This window comes from Chrysochloris asiatica, unplaced genomic scaffold, assembly GCF_000296735.1.
Source record: "Chrysochloris asiatica unplaced genomic scaffold, ChrAsi1.0 scaffold00110, whole genome shotgun sequence".
Lineage (NCBI taxonomy): Eukaryota > Metazoa > Chordata > Mammalia > Afrosoricida > Chrysochloridae > Chrysochloris > Chrysochloris asiatica.
In genome coordinates this window covers 5,151,607-5,177,954 of record NW_006408628.1, presented here as the reverse complement: position 1 = coordinate 5,177,954, position 26,348 = coordinate 5,151,607, and the positions used below count along the sequence as shown (strand labels likewise).

Genomic DNA, 26,348 nt, shown 5'->3' with positions numbered 1-26,348 from the left:
AATGCCTTCTACCTGATCGGCAATTTGACATGGCTGCTTAACAACCCGATTAATCAAACCTAGCTCATCCTATTAGAATTAATGAGCCTAAGATACATTGCTTTGAATAATGAGGGCCATCTTCTTTCATCCTCAAAGCTGCACAGCAGGTACTGAACACCACAGTGAGCGGCTAGCCCTGTGGGCTTCTCCCACCTTCTAAGCCTCTCCCAGGCTGGCCAGAGCCCAGAGGAGCAAAGCCTCTTGTTTATCAACAGGAATTCAGCTGTCAGCATTGATCTGAGGAACAACTGATCTCAGCACTGTACTAGGCACTAGGGATACAAAGATGGATCTGATATTGCCTGTGGATAGGGTCATAGTATATAGTGACCCAGAGACAAATGGGTAAGACGTTAGGAGGGGGGTTATGGGGAAGGCCTGGAGGCATAGCAAAGGGGGCCAGCAATACTGGGGAGCTGCATGGGAAACCATGGAGGGTTTCATGGTATGGAGCACCTAGGCTAGGGTCCTGAGCAATTACGTACCATGTTCTTCGATGGCACACATACATTCACAAAATACCGGGCTCTGAGTGAGGGCCTGAGGCTCCTGAGGTATGGAACATGAATGTGGCTCCTGTCCCTCAGGGCATTCATTGCAGGAAACCTAAATGCAGGGAACCTGAGGGGAATTGGTTCCGGTTTTCCTTTGCTTATTTGTCTTAGTTACTCAAGGCTGCTGTAACAAGATATACCACAAGTGGATGGCTTGAAAGAACAGTGATTTATTTTCCCACAATTCAGAAAGTCAGGGCAGCAGCTCTAGGGAAATGACCTCTGTCTGTTTCAACTTATAGCAGCTACTAAGAACTGTGTTTTGTGGCTGATAGATGCATCTTCCCTGTGTGTTGGACTTCATGTGGTATCTTCCTGCCTCCTGTATGTATGCATAGGTCAATTCTGCCGTTTTTATAACGTAGAAGTGATTAGGTTAAGAATCCACTCTACTCTGGTATGAAATCAATTACAAAAGAAAACCCCTATTTCCAAACAGGATCACCTACATCCTACATAGGCACATGGACCAGGACTGCAATACAAAATTAGGGGGACACAATTCAATCCACAACACCATTCAAACATAAATGGTGCGTTATTTTGGGTGCAGGGGTAGGTGCTGGGAGAAAGGGTGTGGTGAAAAGGTGAGCACCACTTCAATCCTGCCTTCTAGGGCTCCTCTGGTGGACAGACAAGCATATGGCAGGTCCTTAAAATAAGGAAAGAATGCTCTAATAGTGAGTTTCACAGGACACTCAGAAGCCACAGTAGAAGCTGGAGAAGTCAGAGCTGACTCCTGGTATGAAGTGACCCTGGAACTATTCTGAAGACAGCAGTAGTTTGACAAATAGGAAACAAATAAAATGAGAAAACCCAACCTATTGCTATCCTATTGATTCAGACTCATAGCCACCTATAAGTTAGTATAAAACTGCCCCATAGATTTTTCCAAGCCTGTAAATCGTTACAGGAGCAGACTGCCACATCTTTGTTGTGAGGCATCTGGTGCCTAAGCACCATACCACTAGGGTTCCTGTCAACAGGTAGCTCCAAGGCAGAAGGACATTCTAGACCCCATCTAGGCCACAGTGCGGCCCCTGAGTGATACAATCTGAAGTGGACAGAAAGATGATTCCGTACTCCTTGGAAGGAAAAGACTGGCTCAACATTCGGAAGCAAGGAACATAATTAAATATGCAAATAGAGATCTGTAATTTATGGGTCAGGAGTTCCTGTGCTTGCTTCTTTGAAGTTACAAACAAGGAGTGGTTTGTCCTGAAGGGACATTCCCAGATTAGCAGGAACATGACTCAATGGCTATTTTCCCATCATGCTAATTTAGGGCCCAGAGATTGGCTGTCTCATGTGTCCCCTGGTAGGGTAGAGGTAGAAGGGCAGTATCCAAAATAAATGAGTCAAGTGGGGTGTGGGTATCTAGAGTCAGATGGTGGGCAAGGTCAGAAGGCAGCAGAGTAGGTTTCGGGAGCCCCACTTTCTAAAGTCTCTGAGAAAGTCAATGAGGAAGCTGTGTGGGTAGGACTTAAGCCAAAAAAAGGATGGGCCCTTTAAGTAGGAGGGGAAAACAGAAGAGGCAAAGGAAGAGCCAAGGAGGCAGTGTGCCTCTCAGAGGCACCATGGCAGGTGGCGCAGAAAGCAGAGGCCCAGACTTTAGTCATGGTCATCTGGAGACTGAGCCCAACCCTGTGATCCATTCATAAAAGGCTTAGAATCCTAACACCACCCAGCTCAGTCAGGTCCTTTGCCTCCCTGTTTTCAATCCCTGGTCTTTCCACTCACCCCCACCCAGGCTCAAACCTGGTGTTACAGGCTGCAGTGAGGGTGGCTGCCCAGCCTTTTAGGTGTCCACGTACAGCCTGAAGGCTCCACGGAAGAGACCTGAATCTTTGCACTGGCTGGCCTGTGAAGGCTTGGGACCAGTGTTCCAAACTCAGCAACATGGTTCTCATATTATAGTCTCAAGTTCTGAGTTCATTGTTAACATTTGAATACTGGGAGGTTTCATCTAGAGTAGACTGTCTACAACCCCACAGTAGGCTAGAGCAGATGATGGTTGTCCCCTTTTACCTGGGTGTGGGCTTTTCAGTTTACCCCAGTCTCTGCCAACTGGCTCTCCTTGCTTGTGCTGCCTCTCTGTGGAACCTCACATGAGTTTGAGATGCCTGGCCAAATCTTTAAAAGAAGTTCACCCAGGCTTACATCCTCTTTGGAATACAGAGGGCTTCTACAGAAATCAACCTGCTGATTTCCAGAGACTCCCTAGGGCTTAAGGTAGGAAATAGTTTCCGGGTCTTTACAGAGTAGGTGCTGGGAGGTCAGAACCGTCAGTTGAACTAAGTGCGGTTGCTTGGTGCAGATGTTGGGAAGCCAGGTTTTCCAGCGTGCCCTGGTTGTGGGGTGGGGCCTGATTGAGGGTGGTGTGGTCTGGCCTACCAGCTCCTACCGCTATCCCACCCCTAGCCTCTGGCCCCTGGCCTGACTGTGGTCTGCTTTCTCCCTGCAGGGGGAGCTGCTGAGCCCGTGCCGTTGTGATGGTTCTGTCAAGTGCACGCACCAGCCTTGCCTCATCAAGTGGATCAGTGAGCGGGGTTGCTGGAGCTGCGAGCTGTGCTACTACAAGTACCACGTCATTGCCATAAGCACAAAGAACCCTCTGCAGGTACCGCGTGGGGCTGTCTGGAGGGGGCGCGCGAGTGCATTTTCCATAGGGCCCGCTTTCCGGCTTAGATTTGGGGCAGTTTGGAGGAGATGAAGGAAATGGGCTCAGGTAGGTAAGCATTTGAGAGGTGTATGCTCACGGAAAGGTTGTCGTTGTGTGCAGTCGAGTTGGTTTGACTCATAGTGACCCTCAGAGCGACCCTGACTTATAAATCTCTATGGGAGCTAAAAGTCTCATCTTTCTCCTGCAGAGCCACATAGATTTGAACCACTGACCCTGCCGTTAACAGCCTAATCTGTAACCTGCTACCCACTAAGGTCCCTAACGGAATAGTATTGCTGTTAAATGCCTCCCAGTAGGTTCCGACTCATAGCAATCTTCCATAGGATTTCTGAGGAGCAACTGGTGGGTTTGAATCATCAACCTTGTAGTTAGCAATTCAGTGCTTATCCTACAGCACCACACAAGGATTTGTTGTTGTTGTGTGCCGTTAAATCAGTTGACTCAAAGAGAATTTCCAACAAGTTGCTGATTTGAATCACCAACCTTGTAGTTAGCAGTCCAGTGCTTACCCAACAGTGCCACACCAGAACTTGTTATTGTGTGCCTCGAGTCAATTCCAAATCAAAGCAACCCTGTATAAGGTTTCCAAGGAGTTGCTGGTGGCTTTAAACTACCAACCATGAGGTTAGCAGTACCAGAGCTTATCCTATAGTGTCACACCAGTACTAGGAGGGAACTTTTTGTGTTCTTTTAAGCCTTGGTAAGGAGAGGAGAAAGCGTGGGGCAGAGAGAGTGAAATACATATATAGAGAAAGAAACGTGGAGAGTCGGCCAGAGAGGGAACATAAGCAAAGGAAGGCAGAAGAAAGGAAGGAGGGTGGGCAGAAAGAAGAAACGAAGGGAGGACCTATGGACCAGAGCTCAGAAGAGAGAAGATGGAGGGACAGGCTGAAAGAGAAAGAACAGGTGATACTCAACAATGCTTCTCAAACTTTAATGTGAGGAGAACTCACCTGGGAGGAGCCCTGGTGGTGCAGTGGGTAAAGCACTTGGTGGTTAACCTGAAGGTCGATCATTTGAACCTACCAACCACTCTGGGGGAGAAAGATGTAACAGTCTGCTTCCTTAAAGATTTACAACCTTGGAAACTATGGGGCAGTTCTACTCTGATTCACTATGAGTCCAAATTGATTTGATAGCAATGGATTTTTTAAATTTAACTCACACAAAAAACTCAAAATTCAGATTCAGTAGATCTAAGTAGCTTTAGTGATGTTCATGCTGCTGGCCTGTAGACCACATTTTGAGTGACAAGGGACAGAGAGAAAAATGAAGAAAAGACTGGAGAGACAGAGACAGAGAAAGAAGAAGGCGCAATAAGAGAGAAGAGGAGAAACTGTGGAAGAATGCTGTGAGGGGCGAGGACATGGAGAGCCAGGCTGGGTGCGGGGCTTTGCCAAGTAGATGCAGATGGGGCTCCCTCAGACCCCAGCCCACTCTACCTGGACACAGGCATCATCCCCAACACCTCCTCTTACCTGCCACCAAACAACCCAGTCTTCCCTGCAAGGTGGCTGTGCACTCTTCCCACCCCCTCCCCATGAAATGATTTGCTTTTGGAAAGACCTCTGCATATGTATCATCAGCCGGTTAAGTGGCCTCAAAGACCATCAGCCAGTATATAGGTGAAGATGGAAACTTTAACTCTGGAAGAGCTGTTTCTCTCCTCCTCCCTGAGGGAGGGAAGAGAGCTCAGGACAGCGGCTGGGTGGTGTGGTACTGGCGATGTGGTTCTTGTGTAGAGGGGCAGCTGGAAACAACTTATTCCAGACCTTCTGGAATTCTCCATGTGGCACTCACAGGAACAAGTGTGTGTGAGAAAGAGTGTGTGTGTGTACAAGGAATGGGCTCGAGTTGGTCACTCTAGTTTTCTATAAACTATGGCCAGGTAGACAGTGCATTTCTAGAAGCTACATTAAAAGTCCCAGGCACCTCAGCCATGTAGATGGTCTGTCAAACGGTCAGGATAGGAGGTGCCTCCCCCACCGGCTGCTTCCGTCTTTAGTCCTTTGTTTCAAGATCTTAAAATGTCTCAAAATAGCAATGTTCTGAAACAGCTGAGTCCACATCCTCTGGGGCGTGAGCAGAGGTCTGGTACCTCAGCCCTCCCCTTCCTTTTCAACTGACTTAAACTGCTGGAAAAGGTCAGATTCCCAACCCCCAAGCCCACTCCAAAGTGCCTCCAGGAAAGTGAACATCTCCTCTTGTCTCATAAAATGAGACACCATACAGGGATAACATTTCCCTGGAGGTAAAAAAACAAAACAAAAAATTAAGGTTATTTTATAAGTGCAGTAAGCAAGCACCAATGTTACTAGTATTGATGTGTTAGTTAAGGAGCCTGGTGATTGATGCTGTGGGATCAGCGGTTCAAACCCACCACCTGCTCTCAGGGAGAAAGATAAAGTTGTCTATTCCATAAGGATGTACAGTTTTGGAAACCCTGTGGGGGCTCTCTATGAGTTGTTTTGTTTTCTGGTTCATTTATTAATAAGCTACCACTGTGAAACTCTCGGTGAGTTTCTAGACAGTGGGGCCTCCCTCTGGTTCTGTTGTTTCTTGAAGTTCACAGGTGGGCCGGGGGTGTGCCTTCTAGATGCCCTTTTACTTCTCGAGGCAGCACCAGAAGGAAGTAGTTTGGGCTGGAAGCAGTATTATGTGGTTGTGGTCCAGGAGCCTGTTGAGCTGAGCACATACGTGACACATTAGGAACAGAGCTTTCTAGAATCGAGTTGTCTGAACCCTGCTCAGTACTCCCTCCTACTACAGAGGATAAAACATCTCATCTTTGTGCATATCCCCATTTGTCTATTATTTCTCCCTCTCGGGCACTGCAGAACAGGAGTTTACAGGTCAGAGTAATGTGGTGCTCCTGGTCTTGCTACAGGGACAGGAATCTCTCTTGGGACAAAGCTCAGAGTGTCTAGTGGTGACAGAAGCCAGTGCCTCTGGGAGCCTTCCCTCCATCCCTGCCTGCCTTTGAGATTTCAGAGCTCTCTTGCTCTGCTTTCTCCAGATCGTTCTGTGGACCTCACATGAGGCAGGTAGGAAGGTAGGTTTGCCTGTTGCGCACACACTCATTGCTTCTTCATACACTTTCTTTTGTGGTCAGGTGTACCATCTAGGTTCTGCAGGTGGCTTAGGATTGGTAAGAAAGACCTTTAGGGATTCAGGGGGCCTTTCTGGACCACTGATTTTTGAATTCTTGAGAATAGAAGGAGCAGGGGGAGGCAGGAGTTATTGGTGCCTTGGTGGTAGAACCAAAAATCTCAGTCAGAAGCTCTCGTTACTGACAGTGGGGCAGATTCCAGAAAATCCATTTGATATACACATGAGAAGTCTGTGTGATCAGACCATTATCTGGAAAATTCCTTTGCTGTGTGTAGCCTTAGGCTGGGAGAAGCAATAGAAAATTTAAAGGCCTAATTACATGTAATAGGCTGATGTTCTATATCACGACTAGCAATTGAAATGTTTTTGCATTTTTCCAATTCCTTGTAGGGGTCCCTGATCAGTGCTGGCTAGAACCAGATTTAGTATTTCCATTCCAGGCGTTGAGCACATAGTGAGGGGCCCACTGTTGGCAGATGGAAGATAGTCTGCCTTTTCTTGGATTACACTGGAAAGCCTTCCTCTGTGGTTGTTCTCTGCAGGGCATTATACCAGCCCTTCCAGTCAGAAGGCTGTCTTTCCCTCTACCTTCCCTGTTTAATCATAGCAGTCTGCTGCTTAAAACGCTTCAATAGCATCACATGTATTTTGAGGGCAAAATCCAAAATCGGTACATAGTGTACAAGGTTCTTCATGGTCTGCCTGCTCACCTTTCTAGTCATCTTACTCCAAGCTCCCTTTTGCTTTCTCTACTCCATCTACTCTGGTCTTTCTCCAGGTTTTCATATTCTCCATGCTTCCTCCTGCCACGGGGCCTTTGCACATGCTGTTCTCTCTGCTTGGAGCTCCCTTTCTGTCATCTCTTTGCCTAGTAAACTCTTCCTTACACATCCTTCAGAGATCAGCTAGTATCACTTCTTCTGGGAAGTCAAGTTCCGCCATCTCGGACTTTCACAATGTCAGGTATTCCTTTCTTCCCTCTGCTGAATTATAGTCATGAATATTTATTTGGTTATCTGTGTTTCTAGCAGTGTGTAAACTCCATTAGGTTAGAGACCTTGTCTGTTTTATTTACTACTCTATCTCCAGTACCTAGCACAATGGCCAGCACCTAGAGAATACTCATATGTATTTGCTGAGTGAATGCATGAATGAACTCCAAATTAGAGTCCCACACCAGGTTCACTTAAGCCTGGCCTTCCTGGGCCAGCCATCATAGAATTTCAGAGTTGAAACTTACCCACACCCTAGTCTCAACCCATTCATCAATGCTGCTTTTTGTACAGTGATTTTCTGTTAAAAAAAAAAAAATGTCATTGTTCATATAAATGATACACTGCTTTTCTTACCTCTTCTCCATGTTCTGTGTCCCCCTCCTTGTCTATGAAATTGGTAATCTCTACATGTATATTGGAGCCCTGGTATGGTGCTGTAGGATAAGCACTGTACTGCTAACATCAAGGTTGGTGGTTCAAACCCACCAGCCACTCAGAAGCCTTATACAAGGTTGCCATAAGTCAAAACTGACTCAATAGCACTTAACAACAACAAGTATATTAAATGACATTTCAGTTGGCGGTATAAAAAACAAGGGAAAGATAGGCCTATGCTCTCGCAGCACATGTTAATGTTAAAATAGACAGTATTTGCCTGAAAAGAATATTCTGGAGCCCTGGAACACCAGCCACACTAGCTCGGTATTTTTATTTTTTCTCTGTCTGTGTCGTAATCAGGTATAAAGATCTTCACAGCCATGCCTGTCCAAGGTCTGTTCCCTACACTGACTTAGAGGTTTATTTTGTATTAAAGGTATAATGTACAACTCAGAGACATGCAAAAATATCCCTTGTATTACAAACTGGAAAGTCCTTGTTTAAATCCTAAACCAGAAGTGAAAGGTTAGAGTGACAGGAGGAAGAGGGTTGGGGATGGGATGCAAGTGGGATGAGGGCATCCAAACAACAGCTAACCTGACATTCCTTTCTCTCCAGTGGCAGGCCATCTCTCTGACAGTCATTGAGAAGGTTCAGATTGCAGCCGCCATCTTGGGTTCTCTCTTCCTCATCGCAAGTATCTCTTGGCTCATTTGGTCGACCTTCAGCCCCTCAGCAAAGTGGCAGCGCCAAGACCTCCTCTTCCAGATCTGCTACGGGATGTATGGCTTCATGGACGTGGTGTGCATAGGTGGGTCTCGATGCCTGTCTCCATGGAAAGTGGGGAGCTACTTGCTAAAGATCCTTCAGGATCCACACCCACCTCCTGACCCCCATAGAAGATTGAGTTTGGCCAAAGCAGACAGGTTTGAGGCCTGAGTTGGGCCAAAGCAGACAGGCTTGAGGCCTCTGCACTCCGAAGGCAGTGGCTGAGATCTGAGGGATGGGTAGAGACAGAGGCAGGGCAAAGAAGGAGATGCTAAACATCTCCCTAACAAATCTGTCTTGCCCAGTTGAAGACAAGGGTAACAAGGCGTGTCTCTAAGATTTGAGAAAGACCCTAGGTCATTCTATTTATCTCAATAGGACATGGAAGTCACTTTTCTGCTGGTGTGGTGCAGTGGAAAAAAGCATTGAACTGCAAGATTAGTTTGAACCACAAGGTCGATAGTTCAAACTCACCAGCTGCTCCTTGGAGGTTGCGATGAGTCAGAACCAACTTGATGGCACTTAACAACAACAACTCCAAGACTGCCAAGTCATGCCAAGAGATTGAAGCCAGTTCTCTCAGAGCAAAATGCCCAGAAATGGCCGTGGTGATCCCTGACCTTTCTTAGTTTCCTTTGCTTTCCAACAGACTATTCCAGTGCCCCAGATTTCTCTGGCTTAGTGGTTTTCAAACTGAGTGTAGTCCTCAGGTTCCAGACAGAGTTAGGGAGTGGACAATGGGATGCTGTATGGGCAGGCTAGGAACCTCTACTTTACCTGAGCTTCGGTATTTTTATTTATTTACACTTATTTCTATTCCAGGTAAGATTTTGTTAAAGTGATTTGAGAAAAAAAAATTGGAAACCCCTTGCTTTGGTTCCTCCTCCTTCTTTTTTCCCACTCCCCAAATCTATGCTGCTTCTCTCTTCTCTAATGTGTTAGGTTGTTTTGAGGAGGCCTGCTTTTATTTGTCCATGTTTAGACAGGTTGTGTAGCTAGTCACTCAGAAGGCCTGGTCCAGTCAGCTGCGGAAGGTGGGGAATGGGCCTGTTTTTTCTCAGTAAAACGAAGCAGTCTTAAATGCTGGTCACACCTCTTAACCTATAACTCACTGATGAAGACATCAGTACTGGAGGCATGATCTTCTCTGAGAATTCATTTGTGTCTTACATCAAATATGCTATATTTCCCTGATTGGCAGGAAAACACTCATTAATAGCGTTTGGTTGGGATGGTGTTGATGTGGATTTCTTTGGGGGTCCTTTAATATTCAGAATCAGAGAGGTCTAGAGACTTGTGTACTGACCACATCAACCAGAGACCAGTGATGTCAGAACTTGAGAACTTGTCTAAGCCATCTTGTTGTCTCTTTGGGCTACTAACTTTTCATTATGGCACCTCGGTGGTGAGGAAATAGACTGCGCAGGTCTAGAGGACTGTGTGAGAGACGGGATTGTGAGGGAAGAGGAATTTGACATTGAGGCATTCTAACTGCCTTCCTACCCCTGCTGAGACCTGGGTAGTTGATGCCAAAATCCCTGTGTGTGTCCATATGGAGGACTATGGCTCTGGCACAGAGGTGGGAAACAGTAGAGGGCCTTCCTGTTGGGGCCCCTCTTGCTGTCCTTCATTCTCCTTCAGACCAGTTTTAGATCAGCCCTTGATGTGCCCTTCCTGTCGTGTGGTGTATTAGTCAGCTTGGCTGTAATAACAAAGGACTCCAAAGTCACAGTGCCTACTGCAGCCTTTCTTTCCCATTCACAGGTCTGTGAGAAGGCTCTGCCTTTTCTGGTCTTGACTGGGCTTAACTTCTGGCTCTGGATTAGGTTCAGGCCTGGTCTGAGCATCTCCTGTGGCTGGGACCCAGGCTAAAGGAACAGCAACTACTGAGATGTTCCTGTATCCACGCAGAGTACAAGCAGGAACATGTAATACCTCTCAAAGCAGCCACCCCAAATGCCACATGATCCTGTTGCCCACAGTCCATTGGTCAACATCAATGAGGTAGTGGGGTAGGGAAGTATGTACCTCCTCCCCAAGGTGGAGGGTGGGCAAGGGGACACAAGTATTTGCTGAACAACATTACCATCCACCACTCATGACTTCATGGATTTAAAGGCTGAGAGAACTAGACAAAGAGACAACTGTGCAGTTGACCATTATAAAGCTTTTCATGGAGAAAACAGGCCCAGAGAGGGAAAGAGGTCACTCAACAGCTCATTAATGGTAGAGCTGGGACTAGAAGCAAGGTCTCTGGATTCACAGTCCAGCGCTCTTTCCATTAGCCCTCTTGCATCACATGGCAGGAATCCTAAAGTGCTACTTCCAGATGCCACCTGTGACTTAGGGTACACCTGGACCAGTAACAGGAGAAGCCACACACAGGCCTGTTTGTTGCAGCTCTGAGCTACCCAGAACACCCACTGTAGCCTGCTGGAGCTCTGTCCTGCTCCTCGTGACTCCCTCTGCATAGGGCTCCAATCACCATCTCCTCTGTTTCCTTCCAGGCCCCTCTCTCTATCTGTCTCCTTCTATCTTCAATTCTTTCACTTTTTATATACATCTGACACTCAACCCCTCCAGTTCTGGGAGATGCAGAATTTGCTAAATATTGAGAGTTTTCACATTGCTTTCCTTTCTTCCCTGATTTTAGGAAAACATAATTTTCCAGAGGCAAAGCCACACTGTGATCTCTCTGCTCTGCTCTGATAAGCCAGTGACCACTTAGCAATGGGAGGGGACAGCATAGGGACCCAAAATGTTTCTCGGCTGGATTTACTTTTTGACTATTTCACATTGAAGGAGCTCAGAGTGTGCCATCATTTCTTGTTATTAATGCTGGTGAGTCAGCCCCAGCTCGTGAAGACCTTCTGTATAATAGAACTGTGCCATTTTCATGACCATTGGTATGTGTCAATACATTTGAACATTATAATTGGAGCTAATCCAGTTTCAGAGTATGCTCCTTGGGGGCAAGTTCTTCCCATTTCTCAGGTCATGAAACTATGGGATTGAGGGATGTCTCATGGCTGACTCAGATGGTAGAGGGGAACTCTCCAACCAGTGTTTGTCTAGGAAAGGCTGTCCATGGGAGGAAAATGCTGAAGGCAGAATGAAATGGGGGCATTAGTGATCTAGGGAAAAAATGGAGGTGGACGTCAATAACTAGAACCTACAGATCCTTGTGGGGGTTGGAATCAGTAGTGATAATGGTAGTCTTTAGGGTGAAGTTCAAATGCAATCACTTTTCCTCTGCAGTATTTTGGCCAGTAGGAGAAAACCACAAAATGCTGACAGAAGTGGTTGTGAAAGTATCAGCTTCTTAGGGAAGTCTATGGAGGGAGATGCAGGTAGAGCCTGCAGTCGGACTGGGACTAGCAGAAACCATACTTAGAGGAATGTAGGGCAGGAGCCATAGCCAGAAGCCTGGAGCACCAGGCTTACCTCTTCAGGAGAGTCTTCATAGCACTCCAGAACCTGGCCCAGGGATGGTCCCTAGCCTCCAAATGAAACTCAGATGAAAGGAGATGAGACCAACAACAGGGGGCACAGGATCCACCTTCACATAGATTCCAGAGTGCCTGCAAAAACCATGCTGAATTTCAGGATTCACTGTGCTCAGGAAAGCAGAAATCATCCCTCCAGACTTTCACAGTTCATCTACCAATCAGGGGCCAGTCCCAACATAGGCATTATTGTAGGATCGTTGACATTCCACAATCATCAGATTTCCAGGAGAAAAAAGCCAGAATGCCAACCCAAGGCCCAATTTGCTCTGGGAGGAGAAAAGTGTCCCTCATTCCTCTCCTATAGGCCTCTGACATCCATCCATCTGTGAACCTGGACATCTGGACCACACCAGCCAGTTTACGCTAACGTTGGGAGACAGAGAAGCTGGAGCAGGGAATAGAAAGAGCTGTCACGGCCTGCTGGAAGGAGGCACCATGTGGTCTTTGTACTGTATGAAAAGTAAAATATGGGCAAGAGAACTACCGGTGGCACCTGTCTTAATTTTGAGGCACTCAATTTGCTTCTAAATGCACTAAATTCACTTATTCCTATGGGAAGGGAGAAGTGTCCTTCCTAGACGTTCTGGAGAGAGTGGAAGAAGATGGCATGAAAGAGTGGGAAGAAGAAGAAAAAGTTCCCCATCAGAGAATGATGTGGAGAGATGGAAACATTGTGCCTTCTCAAGAAATGTTGTCTGAAAGAAGTCTTGAGTGAAAGAATATATATTGTAAGATAAGCACTGGACTGCAAGATCGGTTTGAAATGAGCACAAGGTCAGTGGTTCAAACTTACCAGCTGCTCCACGGAAACCCTAGACAGGGTCACTATGTGTCAGAACTGACTCCATGACACTTTAACAACAACAACAAAAATATATACGTTGTTGTTTAGTGCTATGGAATCAGTTCCAATTCATAGTAACCCTGTATAAGGGTTTCCAAAAGAGTAGCTGGTGGATTTGAACTGTCACCTTGCAGTCCAAACTGACTTTGTGGGGTCCAGTTCTTATCTTACAAGATCAGGACTATAGGGAGGATGCTTTAACACCTCAAAACCATTTTTTGCAGTGTCAACAGTGTTGGCAGAGGTGTTCAGACATGCGTTGTCATGCAAGATCACAATGTCCTTGGATAACAGTCCTCTGCATTTAATATAAAGTTTAGGCTTCAGCTCTTCAGTGAGCATCTCAGTGTAATGAGCACTGTTGACCCTTTTTCCTGGTACTGTTCCAATATTGATCCTTGAGAATCCCAGAAAACTGTAAGCATCAGTTTTCTAGCTGATGGTTGATTTTTGAACTTCTTCTTGGCCAGTGATTGAGGATGTTTCCATTCCATACTCTGTCGTTTAATCTCATGGTTTCTCAATTGTAGTGATGAATCCGTGTCTCGTCACCAGTAAAGATGTTTTTAAAGAAAGTTTTACCTTCCTTCGAGTATCAGTCCAAGTTTTGTTTGCACATGTCCGAATGTTTCCGTTTATGCTCTTCCGTGAGTTGTTTCAGTGCCCATCTCACACAAACTTTTCAAAACCCAAGTGGGTGAAGCCAAGTCTTTTGTGGATTATTTCTTAGGCAGAGCCATGGCTGATTTGCAAATTATTTGCCTCATAATCTAATGTCACTCATCTATTTGATAAATCATTTCACATGCACACTCAATGTTGTCATCTGCCACAGACATGGATAGTTGTTTTAATATAACCAGAGTGCCAATAATTTTTTACTCAGCCTCGTATATATGTTGTTGTTATTAAGTGTCATCAAGTCAATTCTGATTCATAGAGACCCTTTCTGTAAAGGGTTTCTGAGAAGCAGCTGGTGGATTTGAACTGCCAGCTTTGTGTTTAGCAGTCCAGTGCTATATGAATATATATGTTATTGTTGTTAAGTGTCGTTGAGTTGGCTCCAACTCATAGCAACCCTGAATAGGGTTTCTGAGGAGTGGCTGGTGAATTTGAACTGTTGACCTTGCTGTTCAATCTGATATTGAGGTCGAGCCCTACGGCACCACACCAGGACACCATAAATATATATATAGAGATTTCATTCAAGATAATGGCTCCCATACTTGTGGAAGGTGGCGAGTTCCAAATCCGTAAGTCAGGAGTCAGGCCGGAGGCGTCTCCTGACTCATGTGGTTACAGGAGCTGACTGATCCAAAATCGGCAGGTTGCTGCTTCACATCTCCCAAACTGAAGACAGGATCCAGAGAGAGAGAGCCTTGCTGAAACATCCATTTACATTGGATGCAAGCCACATCTTGAAGAACCTCCTCTTACAACTGATTGGCTGGTCACATCAGATCACATCATGAAAATGCTTCTATTACATTATGGAATAGCAGTCTGTCCAATGTCTGCCAAACCACTGAGAATCCTAACCTAATCAAGTTGACACAAAACATTAACCACCACAGATAGATGAAGCAATTTAGTATCTGGATAAAAGTATTTTATCAGGAGGAAAGGAAATGAATATAGTCCTACGTTAGCTCAATAGGCCAGCTAAGAGAGGAAGAACAAAACCATTTGCTAAAATGTGCCTTTGGTCTTTCTTTGTTTCTCAGAGCCTAAGAACAATTTGTCTATTCTCTAAGACTATTAAATGACTACAGAGAGTAAAGAATCTGATTGAACATAAAGTGTATAGTTTAAATGAGTCCTTCCAGATAGTATATTTACCTTTCCTGTCAGAGTGATGTTCTTGAGAGTCAGAAGGACTCACAAGAAGAAACCCCACTGGAGCCTACGTGAGCTCAGCAAAGTCTAGGGCATCATCTGCCTGCTGCTCGTGAAGCCACAGAAACCCTGTCTATGGCTGTGTCTACCTATCTGTGTCTCCAGGACCATCAGTGATCGTTGAGACGATTCCAGAGTAATGACCCTCAGAGAATGGCCTTTGGTGGTGGTGGTGGTAGTGGTGGTTATGTGCCGTGGAGGTGGTTCCGACTCATAGAGACCCTGTACAGAGTTTCCAAGGCTATAACTCTTTACGGGAGGAGAAAGTCTCATCTTTCCCCCACAGAGCAGCTGGTAGTTTCGAACTGCTGGCCTTGCAGTTCGCAGCCTGATTCGTAACCACTGTGCTACTGGCCTTTAGTTCTCACCAAAAATTTTGCCTGAAATGGTCACCAGAAAGGTCCAGGTTTTCTGTTTGATGCAGCAACGTTCTAGTGTTGAAAATGATGGTTGTGAAGTTGGTGATGTCAACGGATTGTACCTTCAGAGTTACAAGCTGTCCTTACAGAAGAAGCATCTGTTGGCTAAGTGTCTCAGCCACAATTCATGCCACTGTGAAAGACAAATGTATTTTTCTGTGGAGAGAACAAACTACCACCAAATCTCTGAAAGGACAGGAGGAACTATAGGTACTGTAGCCCTGAAAGGTTAGTTAGTCTGATCTATATTTAATAGGTGAAGAAAAACTTAAAACAACTGCCATACAGCGCCAGCTCATATAGCTAAGCAAATGGTGGAGCTGAGGATTGGACCCAGTACTTCTGGCTCCAATTTCAGAGCACTTTCAACAGCCTGTTTTTATCTCTGATTGCTCTGTGAAATTGCAAATGCAGAGCTTTGATGAGGAGGCAGGTTGGGAGAAAATTGGTCCAGTAATACCTTGTCCTATCCGGTAACTGCTGGTAACAATCAGAAAGTCAGCTATTCAGGTCATCAGAGGTAGCCTTTGTTGCCTGGGCCTTTTGTGTGAACAATGAATACACTTAACTGCTAAGTGAGAGGTTGTCAGTGTGAGTTCACCCCAAGGCACCTTGGAAGAAAGGTCTGGTGATTTACTTTCAAAAACTCAACAAGTGAAAGCCCTAAGGAGAGTAGTTCTATTTGGATACACATGAGGTCACCAAGAGTCAGAATTGACTTAATGGCAGCTGGTTTTGTCTCTTTGGTAACTGGTTATCCTGGAGGGCTGGTATCTGTGTGGATGAAAATGTTTCTGATGCTAAGGATAATAATGACAGATTTGACAGCCAACAATAATGTAGGTGAAGACATGAGTTTTGATGGCATCATTTAGGAGCAGTGTTCAGGGAGTAGTTGGGTAAGGACAGAATCCTGGGGAACACTAAACATTTAAAGAGTGGGTAGAAACAGAGAATGAGAAAAAACAGGAGGGACTGAGCCACCTAACTTAGAGGAAGAGAGTTCTGTCTGATTCTGTAATCCAAAATGCTTCCTCGAGGTTCTGGTAGCGTAGTGGTTACGGGGCTGTGAACCTTAAGGTCAGCAGTTCAAAACTACCAGCCGCTTCGCGGGAGAAAAATGAGGCTTTCTACTCCCGTCAAGATTTACAGCCTTGGAAACCCTGTACAGGGTCTCTATGGGTCAGAATCGACTTGATGGCACTTAACAACAACAACAAGGTTCAAACAAGATCACATCTAGAATTGTCAGGACCATAGGAGTTGTTCAGTGATTGGAAGTGGTACTGCCTAGTGGTCACTTTCTAACTAACATTTTGACCTTGAGCAATTTGTATAATCTCACCCTGATTCTGTTTCCTCTTATGTATAATAGTAATCCCATCTTTGGGAAGTTGTTGAGAGAATGGATTAAGATGGCACATGTAAAGGAGCTATTGTTAGTTGCCATCAAGTCAGCTCTGACTCCTAGTGACCTTATGTATGCTGTTGTTACTTGCCGTCAAGTCAGTTCTGACTCATAGTGACCCTGTGTAGGGTTTCTGAGGAGCAACTGGTGGGTTTGAACTGCCGACGGTGTGGTTTGCAATCCAGTATTGATCCTCCCTTATGTATAACAGAATTCAAAGTGACCTGGTCCTGTACCATCCTCACAATCATTAGCGTCTGAGTCCATTGTTACAACCATTATGTCAACCCATCTCATTGAGAGTCTTCCTCTTTTTTGCTGACCCTCTACTTTACTATGTGCAGGAAAAGACACTCATAATATTCATGAGCAGTTTAAGAGGTACTTGATCCGTATAAATTTCTACGTAAAAACTAGTTCCATTGAGTTAATTCCGACTCATGGCAATCTCATGTGTGTCAGAGTGGATTTCAGGTCCGTAGGGTTTTCAATGACTGATTTGGGGGAAAGTAGGTCACCAGACTTTTTTCCCAAGGTGCCTCTGGATGAGCTCACACCATCAACCCTTCCGTTAACAACCCAGTCCTTTAACCATGTGCACTACCATGGACTCCTCTCTTGGTAGGCGTTCAATAAAGGTTTGCCAAAACTATTGCGTTCCCAATCCACTGTTAGCCTAGCCTTTCCCTGTACTGTCACATGATTGACAGTGGCTGTTATTTGGAGCAGTGCCTTTTCTTGAAGGTTCTTGGTTCTCTCACCAGTGTCCCTTCAGTGAGAAGATCTGAGTATACCTAACATCTTCGTTCCACCTACCTCCTCTTCCGTCATCTCTAATGACGCTGTCTGCCGCAGCAGAGAAGCTGACGAAGCCTCCCAGCAAACAAATGGGACATTCTCTGCTCCAATGGGTCAAGTTATTAGGATTTAACAAGAGCAAATTAATTGAGGTCTTTGGCACCAAAATACTTTTTTTAGTTTTAAAAAACTCCACAGACCCTAAAGATTTGGTCATCAAAAAGTCAACCATGCCAAAATGCAGACCTCACCCACATCATGTTTGTTTTTCTTGTGAGTGGAACAGGGTGGTGGTGGTAGTGGTGGTGAGTTCTGACTCATAGCAACCCTGTATAGGGTTTTTGAGGCTGTAAATCTTTATGGGAGCAGAAAGCCTCACTTTTCTCTCATGGAATGGCTGGTAGCTTTGAACTGCTGACCTTACGGTTCACAGCCCAGGTCATGATCCACTATGCTACCAGGGAATGGGGTAAGGAAAGGGAAGAAAGGAGTGATTCTGAGATTGCTCCAAAGTTTAAAAGCCATCGAATATGATAGCAATCAGAATTCTGACAACATTGTTAAGCTTCCTCTGAGCACAGTTCATTGTCTCTGGGTGGCACAAACAGTTAAGCACTCAGTTACTAGTGGAAAGATTGGTTATTTGAACCCACCAGAGGTACTTGCCATTGTGGTATAAGCATTGGGCTGATAACCACAAGGTCGGTGGTTCAAACCCACAAACCCCCTTTCAGAAACCCTGTACAAGGTCTTTATGAGTCAGAACCAACTCAGTGGCTTAACAACAACAGAAGCACATCAGAAAACAGGCCTGGGAATCAGGTTCTGCAAGGTCACGGCTTTGGAAGCTCTAAGGAGCACAGTTCTACTCTGTACCCACGGGATGGCCATGATTGGAAATCCGTTCCACAACAACTGTTTCGTGTATGTGCAGTCCCTTCTATTGACGCTGGCGTGCCTAGTCTCTGCCCTTGGAGATAGAGAGAGGCAGCCTGGCTTTATAGCAAGGAGGTGGGGGGACAGCTGCATTATAAAAACGGATTTTTTCAAGCATAATGTTAATTCAGTAACTTAAAAAGAATTAGACACAATGAAGTCTTCTTGCTTTCTTACCTCCAACTTGAAATGACCCCACTTGTCAAACCTTTTAATTCCTGGCTAGGGGAAAATATGAGGGTGCAGAAGTGACTAGAAGGTAGAGAATCGAGATCTAAAGCCCTGACCTCTATGTCACTGAGAAAGTTACTTCCCGTCTTGGCACTTCAGTTTCCTCATCTGTAAAATGGGAGTGCTGAAATGAAAAACCTCTGCTATGGATTGAATTGTGCTACCCAAAACTATGTGTTGAAATCCTAATCACTGTGCCTATAAATACGACTCTGGAAATAGGGGGTTTTCTTTAGTTTGTTACTGAGGTCCTACAGTGTAGGGTAAGGAGCTCTGGTAGCATAGTGCTTATGAATCAGGCTGCTAACCTCAAGGTCGGCAGTTCAAAACTACTAGATGTTTTGTGGGAGAAAGATGAGGCTTTCTGTTCTCATAAAGATTTACAACCTTGGAAACCCTGTGCAGAGTCACTATGAGTCAGAGCTGACTCCATGGCACATCACCACCACCACCACCAGAGTGTAGGGCAGGTCCTAACCCTAATCAATTCTGTAAAAGAGCCGAAAAGGCAGAGGGGCACACAGAGAAGGAAAACAGACACCAAGGAATGCCCAGAAACACCACAGGCCTCTTAGGGTTTCTGACAAGGGCCTACCCCCAGAGCCTCATCCTGAATTCACACTCCTAATCTCTTGAATTGTGAGAAAGTCAATTTGTGTTCCTTAAAACCACTGATTTGTATGTGATACACCGGACTGTAAGGCTGGTTTAAACCACAAACCCACCAGCCACTCCTCGGAAACCCTATACAGGGTCGCTATGGGTCGGAACGGACTGGACGGTACTTAACAACAACATTTGTATGCGTTTTGCAGCAGGACTTGGTAACTAAGACAACATGTCTAAAATTCTAGGGTGTAAGGTTATTCCTCCCATAGGGAGACCATGTCATAATTCTCAGAGGCTGACAGGTGTGACGATGGGGAATTCCCAATAGTGTGGGCAGCTCTGCTCAGGCTAAACCACCGACCTCATAAGCATTGACCACGTAAATGGACAAGATTCCTAGTCAGTGTCCTGTTCTCCGCATGTGGTTTATCCAACGTTCTGAACCTCACATCCCACCCACCCCTTCCTTACGTAAGCAGTTCCTAGTGTCTGGTCATCTCCCTCCACTGCTGAGCTGCTGGATGCTCTGGGAGGATTGGGGTGTGTGGACATGGCTAATTTGGAAGCAGACACAACAAATGAGCACTGCTCACTTCCAAGGACACCCCTTGGGAAGCCATTTACTTATTCCAAGGCTCAAGATAATTTAAGATACTTCATGGGAACCTCTTGGCAACTGACTTCAGTGCCTGCCACTCAGTCATCAGATCAGCTTCCGGAGTGATGTATCTGTCCTTGATAAAGGATTTGTGGCTGGAGATAGCTCCCCATCTAATAAGTAAGGTAGTTCAAGCCCACTGATGTATTTTGGGGCCCACATGAAGCACAGTCATCAAACCTAAACTATTTTTCAATGCCCCAGCATTGAAGGCATGTTAGTTAAGGTAGCCCCAAGTGCTGTAAAAAACTGTTGTCAGTAAGTCAGTTCTCACTCATAGCGATTCCATGTAGGGTTTTCATGGTGCAGCTGGTGGGTTTGAACCACCACCTTGTGGTTAGCAGTCCAGTGCTTATCCTACAGCACCACACCAAGACTCTATAACAATTGTTGTTGCTCTTTTCAAGTAACATCCAGTCGGTTCCTACCCATACCAACCCTGTATAGGGTATTCAAGGAGCAGCAGGTGAGCTTGAACTACCCACCTTGTGGTTCAAACCAACTTTGCAGTCCAGCACATTAACCCACAGCACCACACCAGGACCCCATCACAATGAAGCCCCCTAGCGTCAGTGGTTTAACCTATGGGAGGTTTGCTTTCCACAGAGGTCTAGGCACTCATGCCTCTTCCATTGGACTTTTGAGTCTCTGCTTCCATTTAGAAGATAAAATAAGAACATGCTTCCGAACACATACTTTTTTCTTCCATACCCATTTTTTAATCTTGGCTTAACTCGTATTCACATTTCATACCAATCACCTGATATATGTGACAAGGACTGCAAAGCACAACCCTTTCCAAGTGACAACTCTATATGCAGGGAGTGTGGAATTTTGGTGAACAGTTAGCTATCTCTGTCACAGAAGACCTATTGCAATGAGAAACTTCCAGAAATGTTCTGACCTAGGATAACCCGAGAGGAACTCTGCTAGGAAGAGAACTCTAACAGAAGTCAAATCAAGGGCTGTGCCCTCCCTTCGGCACTGGCAAGGCACTGAAGAGATAGAAATACATATAAGGGGAGAGTTGCCATTCGCCACATTTGATGCTGTACCCCTTGAGTGTTTATTGCTGAAAGAGTCACCCAAAGTAAAATTCAAGGCATTCAAGTCACGGAGAACCTGTCCAAGTGGAGACCCTGGATCCACACCTTGCCACCTTCACTGACCCTCAGGGAGGTCCTCAGAACAACAGCCTGACCCCACTTGTGAAAAGCATGAAGCTACATAGGGAGTATCTAGTATGTGGTGACATTGTCAGTCTGGTACCCCCCAGCAGCACTCCGAGCCCACCAAAAGTAGCTTGCTATTTCTTTTCCACACTTTCTTGAAATGTTCTTTAATGCAGGTTTTAAACAGAGCTGGACTCTTGGGGGATTTCATCTGGAAAATGAGTGTTTGGTGATGGCGAAGCTTCGTTGTCAGATATATAATCTCACTCCTCAGCTGTCTGACAATGGGGGATTCTGCAGCGTGAAGGAAGCATCTCTTATTGGCACTACTAGAGAGTCTTGGTGGTGGGTGAGAAGGCACAGATGTGAAAGTTCCTTTCCACATCTGTAGGATGAGTTGGTCCCTAGAACCCCCTTCAGCTCAAATATGTTATTCATCTATAAACAATGACTTGGGCTGAGGATTGGGAAGGAGGATAAATAGGAGATGGAAGAACACGTACTTATGATTAGGGATGGGGCTGACAATGAAGGAGGAGGAAGAGTTATGAGTGGACATTTTCAGTGTCCCCAAATTCCTGTTCTACACCGATAACATGTGGAATTGAGTGTTCAGTGGTGGCCTTACACAGTGCCAGGCATGGACATACATGACTTCATTACTGCATTTAATCTTATAACAGCCCTATTAGGAAGGAGGGGTCAGCCCCAATTTAGTGGAGAAATAACAGGCTCAGGAGAAGAAAGTCACCCAGTGTGGTTGAAACTCTGAAGATTCAGTCTGCATTATCAATAAGTTGATTATCCACAACGAGGTGTGGAACCCAGAATGCTTTGGGCCTCGGACAGGAAATACCCATCTGTTCCGTTGCCATGGAGTTGCTAGGTGTTGCAACCAGTTAAGACCCTTGACTCCTAACCAAAAGGCTGGCTGTTTGTTTCCACCCAGAAACACCTCAGAAGAATGGCCTGGCAATCTGCTTCTGAAAAAGGCAGCCTTAGAAAACCATATGGAGCAGAGTTCGACTCTGGCACCATGGATGGATCGCCATGAGTCAGAGAAGATGCAACAGCAGCGGGTCCTGTTGTCGTACGTTTTTATAGCTGTCACATTCAAGAGTAACTGTTTATAGTTCTTAGATCAATAAGAAGGTAGAACCTTCCATGAGGCAGTGAGCAGGGATAAGGACCATGCTACTCAAGTGTGGACCACATACAGGCACCATCAGCATCATCTCAGAGCTTCTTAGAAAGTCCAGTTCCTAGATTTTACCCCAGACATCCTAAGTCACCATTTCTGGAGGTGGAGCCCAGGAATCTGTGTTGTAACTAGTCCTCCAGGTGATTCTGTGGCAAAGTCTGAGGAACACTGTGCTAGGGTTCTCAGTATTTTTATACCTCTTAAACTACAATACTGGTGTGGCGCTGGGGGCTAAAGCACTGGACCGCAAGGTCGTTTTGAACCACAAGGTGGGCACTTCAAACCCACCAGCCGCTCCCTGGAAACCCTAGACAGGGCCACTATGAGTTGGGATCAACTCGGTGGCACGTAACAACAAACAAACTAGGCTACTAGCAGGAAATGAGGAGTGGAAAGAAGGGCGTTGACTTCACAGGGTCCTCTTTAGATTTCTCAGTTAACCTTGGCTTGTTAACATCACACAAGATGGGGACTAGATTTTGGTTCCATCATAGGTATTCGTGGTGGTGGGGCAGGTTGTGTACCATGGAGTTGGTTTGGACTCATAGCGATCCTGTATAGGCCTTCTGAGGTTGGAAATCTTGATGGGAGCAGACAGCTTCATCTCTCTGCCACAGAGCAGCTGGTGGATTCAAACTGCGGACCAGTTTGCAGCCCAACATGTGACCCACTGTGCTACCAGACCTCTGTTACATATGCATAATAATAGAGGCACATAATAGATACTCAGGAAATCCTAACTAAATCGTATTCAGTTGACTCTCAGTGCTGGTGCGATCTCACCTATCTAGTGGTCTTAATCCAGCAGGGTAAAATTGTGACCCCCCCAACCCCACCCCTAGAGAGAACTGCTGACAAGAGGGTAGTGAATTTGAGACTGAGAGAGTTGTCCAGGCAGACCAACTCACTCATAGTGTCCCACCCTTCCCTCTTGGCTTCTGAAGTGGTAGATGGCCACTTCATCTGGAGGCCAGGGATGGAGATGACAAACGAAGGGTTTTGTCGACGTGTGGATCCCACAGCTTCCTACAGTGAGGAAGAGGATCCCTGAAAAGAGGGGACCATTAGAAAGATGGAAGTAAGCATTCTTCTGGAACGATATCTTCCACAAATACAGCCCAAGGTTAGGCACACTTTATGTGGTTACTTCTTGTTAACTCTCTTGTATACGCTTAATCATGAGACTAATGCACAATGAAAGCAAAGGCTGTCTAGTCCACAGCCACCCCCGGTCAGTTGGGAATCCCTAGGGTTTTCATTGGCTGATTTTCAGAAGTAGCTCTCCAGGCCTTCCTTTCTAGTGCATCTTAGTCCAGAAGCTCCACTGAAGCCAGTTCACCATCACTGCAACACACAACCTTCCACTGACAGACTGGTGGTAACCTCCTCTGAGCTGCATCCGCCTGGAATCAAACCTGGGTCTCCTACATGAGAGGTGAAAACTCTACCACCGACCATGAAGGCCTCACTAGGTGGCCATTTACACAAAAAAAGTTCAGAGAAAAGACTCGGTAACTACTTACTGCCTTTATTTTACCAAATGTTCCAACTGCCCATTTTCTTCAACTACTTCCCTTTCACCTATAGCCTGGCCAACCCCAACCACTCTGATCTTACGCACTTCACCTCCCCCACAATTGAGTCTCGCTCATCTCTCTCTATCCCCTATTCCCTGCTTTAAAACAAATTCTGCCACCCAAGGAATCAATAAGTAATTTGTAGAGCAGGAAGTAGGGCTGAGGGGCGTGCCTGTCAATGCGGTGTTCCATTTGTGCTTTTCCAATTTTTGCTAAACAAGCATTTTCTAGAAAACCAGGTGCTCCCTCCTCCCCTTCAGCCACCTATCCATTCAAACACTAGCCAGTTAGATCATAAGAAGGCAGTGTTTAGACCAAAATTTTCAGCCACCCTCTTCAATCAGGGTAAAATTGGGTGATTGAGAAACTGATTAAGAATCAAATGTGGTGGATCTTATTGGAAAGAGTTAGTTTGGGGCTTCAAAAGATCCTGCTTTTCTTACTCTATCTCCTCCATCATTTCCTGGTGCTGTATAACTGCCCACCACTCAACCGTACCTGGCCCCTGCCCTCAAGGGACTTACAGTCTAGGGAAAACAGCATTGTTTTCAGTTGATGTTAGGTGCCTTAGAGCTGGTTTGGACTCATAGCAACCCTGTACACAATAGAATGAAACACTGAATGGCCCTGTGCCATCCTCACAATTGTTGATAAGCTTTTCATCTTTCGGCACAACTGTAGCTAACAGTGTTCTGCCGCTATTCATAAGGTTTTCAGCAGTTAACCCTTCAGAATAGCCTACCTATCCTTGCTAATCTTAGTCTGGAAGCTCTGCTGAAACCTGTCAATGGGTTACATTCCAGAAACCCACAAGCCACCACAGTACAACAAACTCACAGAGGAGTGGGGCGGGGGCGGGGGAGGGAATGACATTGTTGTTGTGAAGTGCCATCTAGTTGGTTCTGACTTTATATAGGATGTCTGAAGAACAGCTGATAGGTTTAAACTACTGGCCTTGCAGTTGGCAGTTCAGTGCTTATCCTATAGCACTGCACCAGGACGCAATATTCAAATAAGGCTTGTGGAGCCCATGAGCAAATGGACAGCTGCAGTGCCAGGGTTGCTGTCAGTTTCAGTACCAGGGTAGCGGTAGCTGTCAGTTATAGTACCAGGGTAGCGGTAGCTGTCAGTTTCAGTGCCAGGGTAGCGGTAGCTGTCAGTTACAGTACCAGGGTAGCTGTCAGTTTCAGTACCAGGGTAGCGGTAGCTGTCAGTTTCAGTACCAGGGTAGGGGTAGCTGTCAGTTACAGTACCAGGGTAGCGGTAGCTGTCAGTTTCAGTGCCAGGGTAGCGGTAGCTGTCAGTTACAGTACCAGGGTAGTGGTAGCTGTCAGTTACAGTACCAGGGTAGTGGTAGCTGTCAGTTTCAGTACCAGGGTAGCGGTAGCTGTTAGTTACAGTGCCAGGGTAGACAAATCTGTCTCATTGCAGATGTATGTGTAACAGAGTAAAATATGCTGACAGAAATGATGAGCCAGTATATTTAAGAGAGAGAATCAGACTGGATCAAGGGGTCCACAGGTGGTCTTCAGTAGATTCATGTTAAATGCTGTCCAGTCAGTTCCAACTCACAGCAACTCTGTAGAGGATTTCCAAGGAGATGCTGATGAGTTTGAAACATCAACCTTGCGGTTCACATCAGTCCAGTGCTTATCCTACAGTGCCATACCAGGACTTTCAGGAGATTTATGAACCCCTTAAAATTATAAGGACAATTTCTGTATGTACTTTTTTATCATGGAAATGAGCCTGAGTTTTCATCAGATTCTCAAAAGAGCCCATGGCCCAAACAAAGGGTTAGTAACTCGGGGCTGCATGTTGCCTCTGTCACTCCTTTGGGGAACCCTTGAAGACATGTTGAGCAGAGTGCAAGTTCAGGAACTGCTGGGACAAAGCAGGAGAAAGTAGCAGTGGGTGATAGCTTTTCTCTCATAGCATCACAATGTGTTGCAGATTGAGGAGAATTTGAGGGGCTCCCTTTGATTTGCATGGAGGAAGCTGGAGTGTGTCATCACAGCTTTGCTTCTGTGATTCAGCTACTCCCCGCAAGAGGGAGACCAGCTACTCCTTGACTTTCAAGAGCTTCAGGAAAAATGGAGCATTCTACCCTCAATCATCTTACTCACTGAGCCTCCTAGGCCACCTAAACTCCATGGACCGTCATACCTTTCTTGCTTTTGTTCACCCCTGATGTGAACTCCTCTCCCCAGCCTTTCCACCAAGCCCTCCGGAACTCACAGTCCAGCCTTAGAAACTAGCAGCCCTGGTATCCCTTTCATGGTCTTCCTCTAATTGAAGCATGGCTGACTCCTGAGGACTCTGATCCCGACACTGTTTTTGTATTCTATCAAGCTGGAAGTAGGGTCTAGGTCCTTCTTGCCCTCCCATCAACACTTCCAAACTGCCTCTCTTTCTTTATTCGCCAGAACTCCTAGCCCCTTTGAAGTGCATTCATCATACTTTGTTGTTTGTTGTTAAGTGCCATGGAGCTGTTTCTGACTCATGTTGGCCTTATATACAACAGAAAGAAACATTGTCCATTTTTGCCCCATCGTCACA

General features: G+C 45.8%; 1 protein-coding gene across 1 annotated transcript in view; it reads left to right on the top strand.

Annotated features, from left to right (window-relative positions):
• MARCH4 (membrane-associated ring finger (C3HC4) 4, E3 ubiquitin protein ligase) overlaps positions 1-26,348 on the top strand; it is a 151,941-nt gene that overhangs the window by 119,058 nt on the left and 6,535 nt on the right. The window contains 2 exon segments of the mRNA XM_006867858.1: positions 3,061-3,216; positions 8,382-8,574. Coding sequence (XP_006867920.1) covers positions 3,061-3,216; positions 8,382-8,574 — 349 coding nt within the window.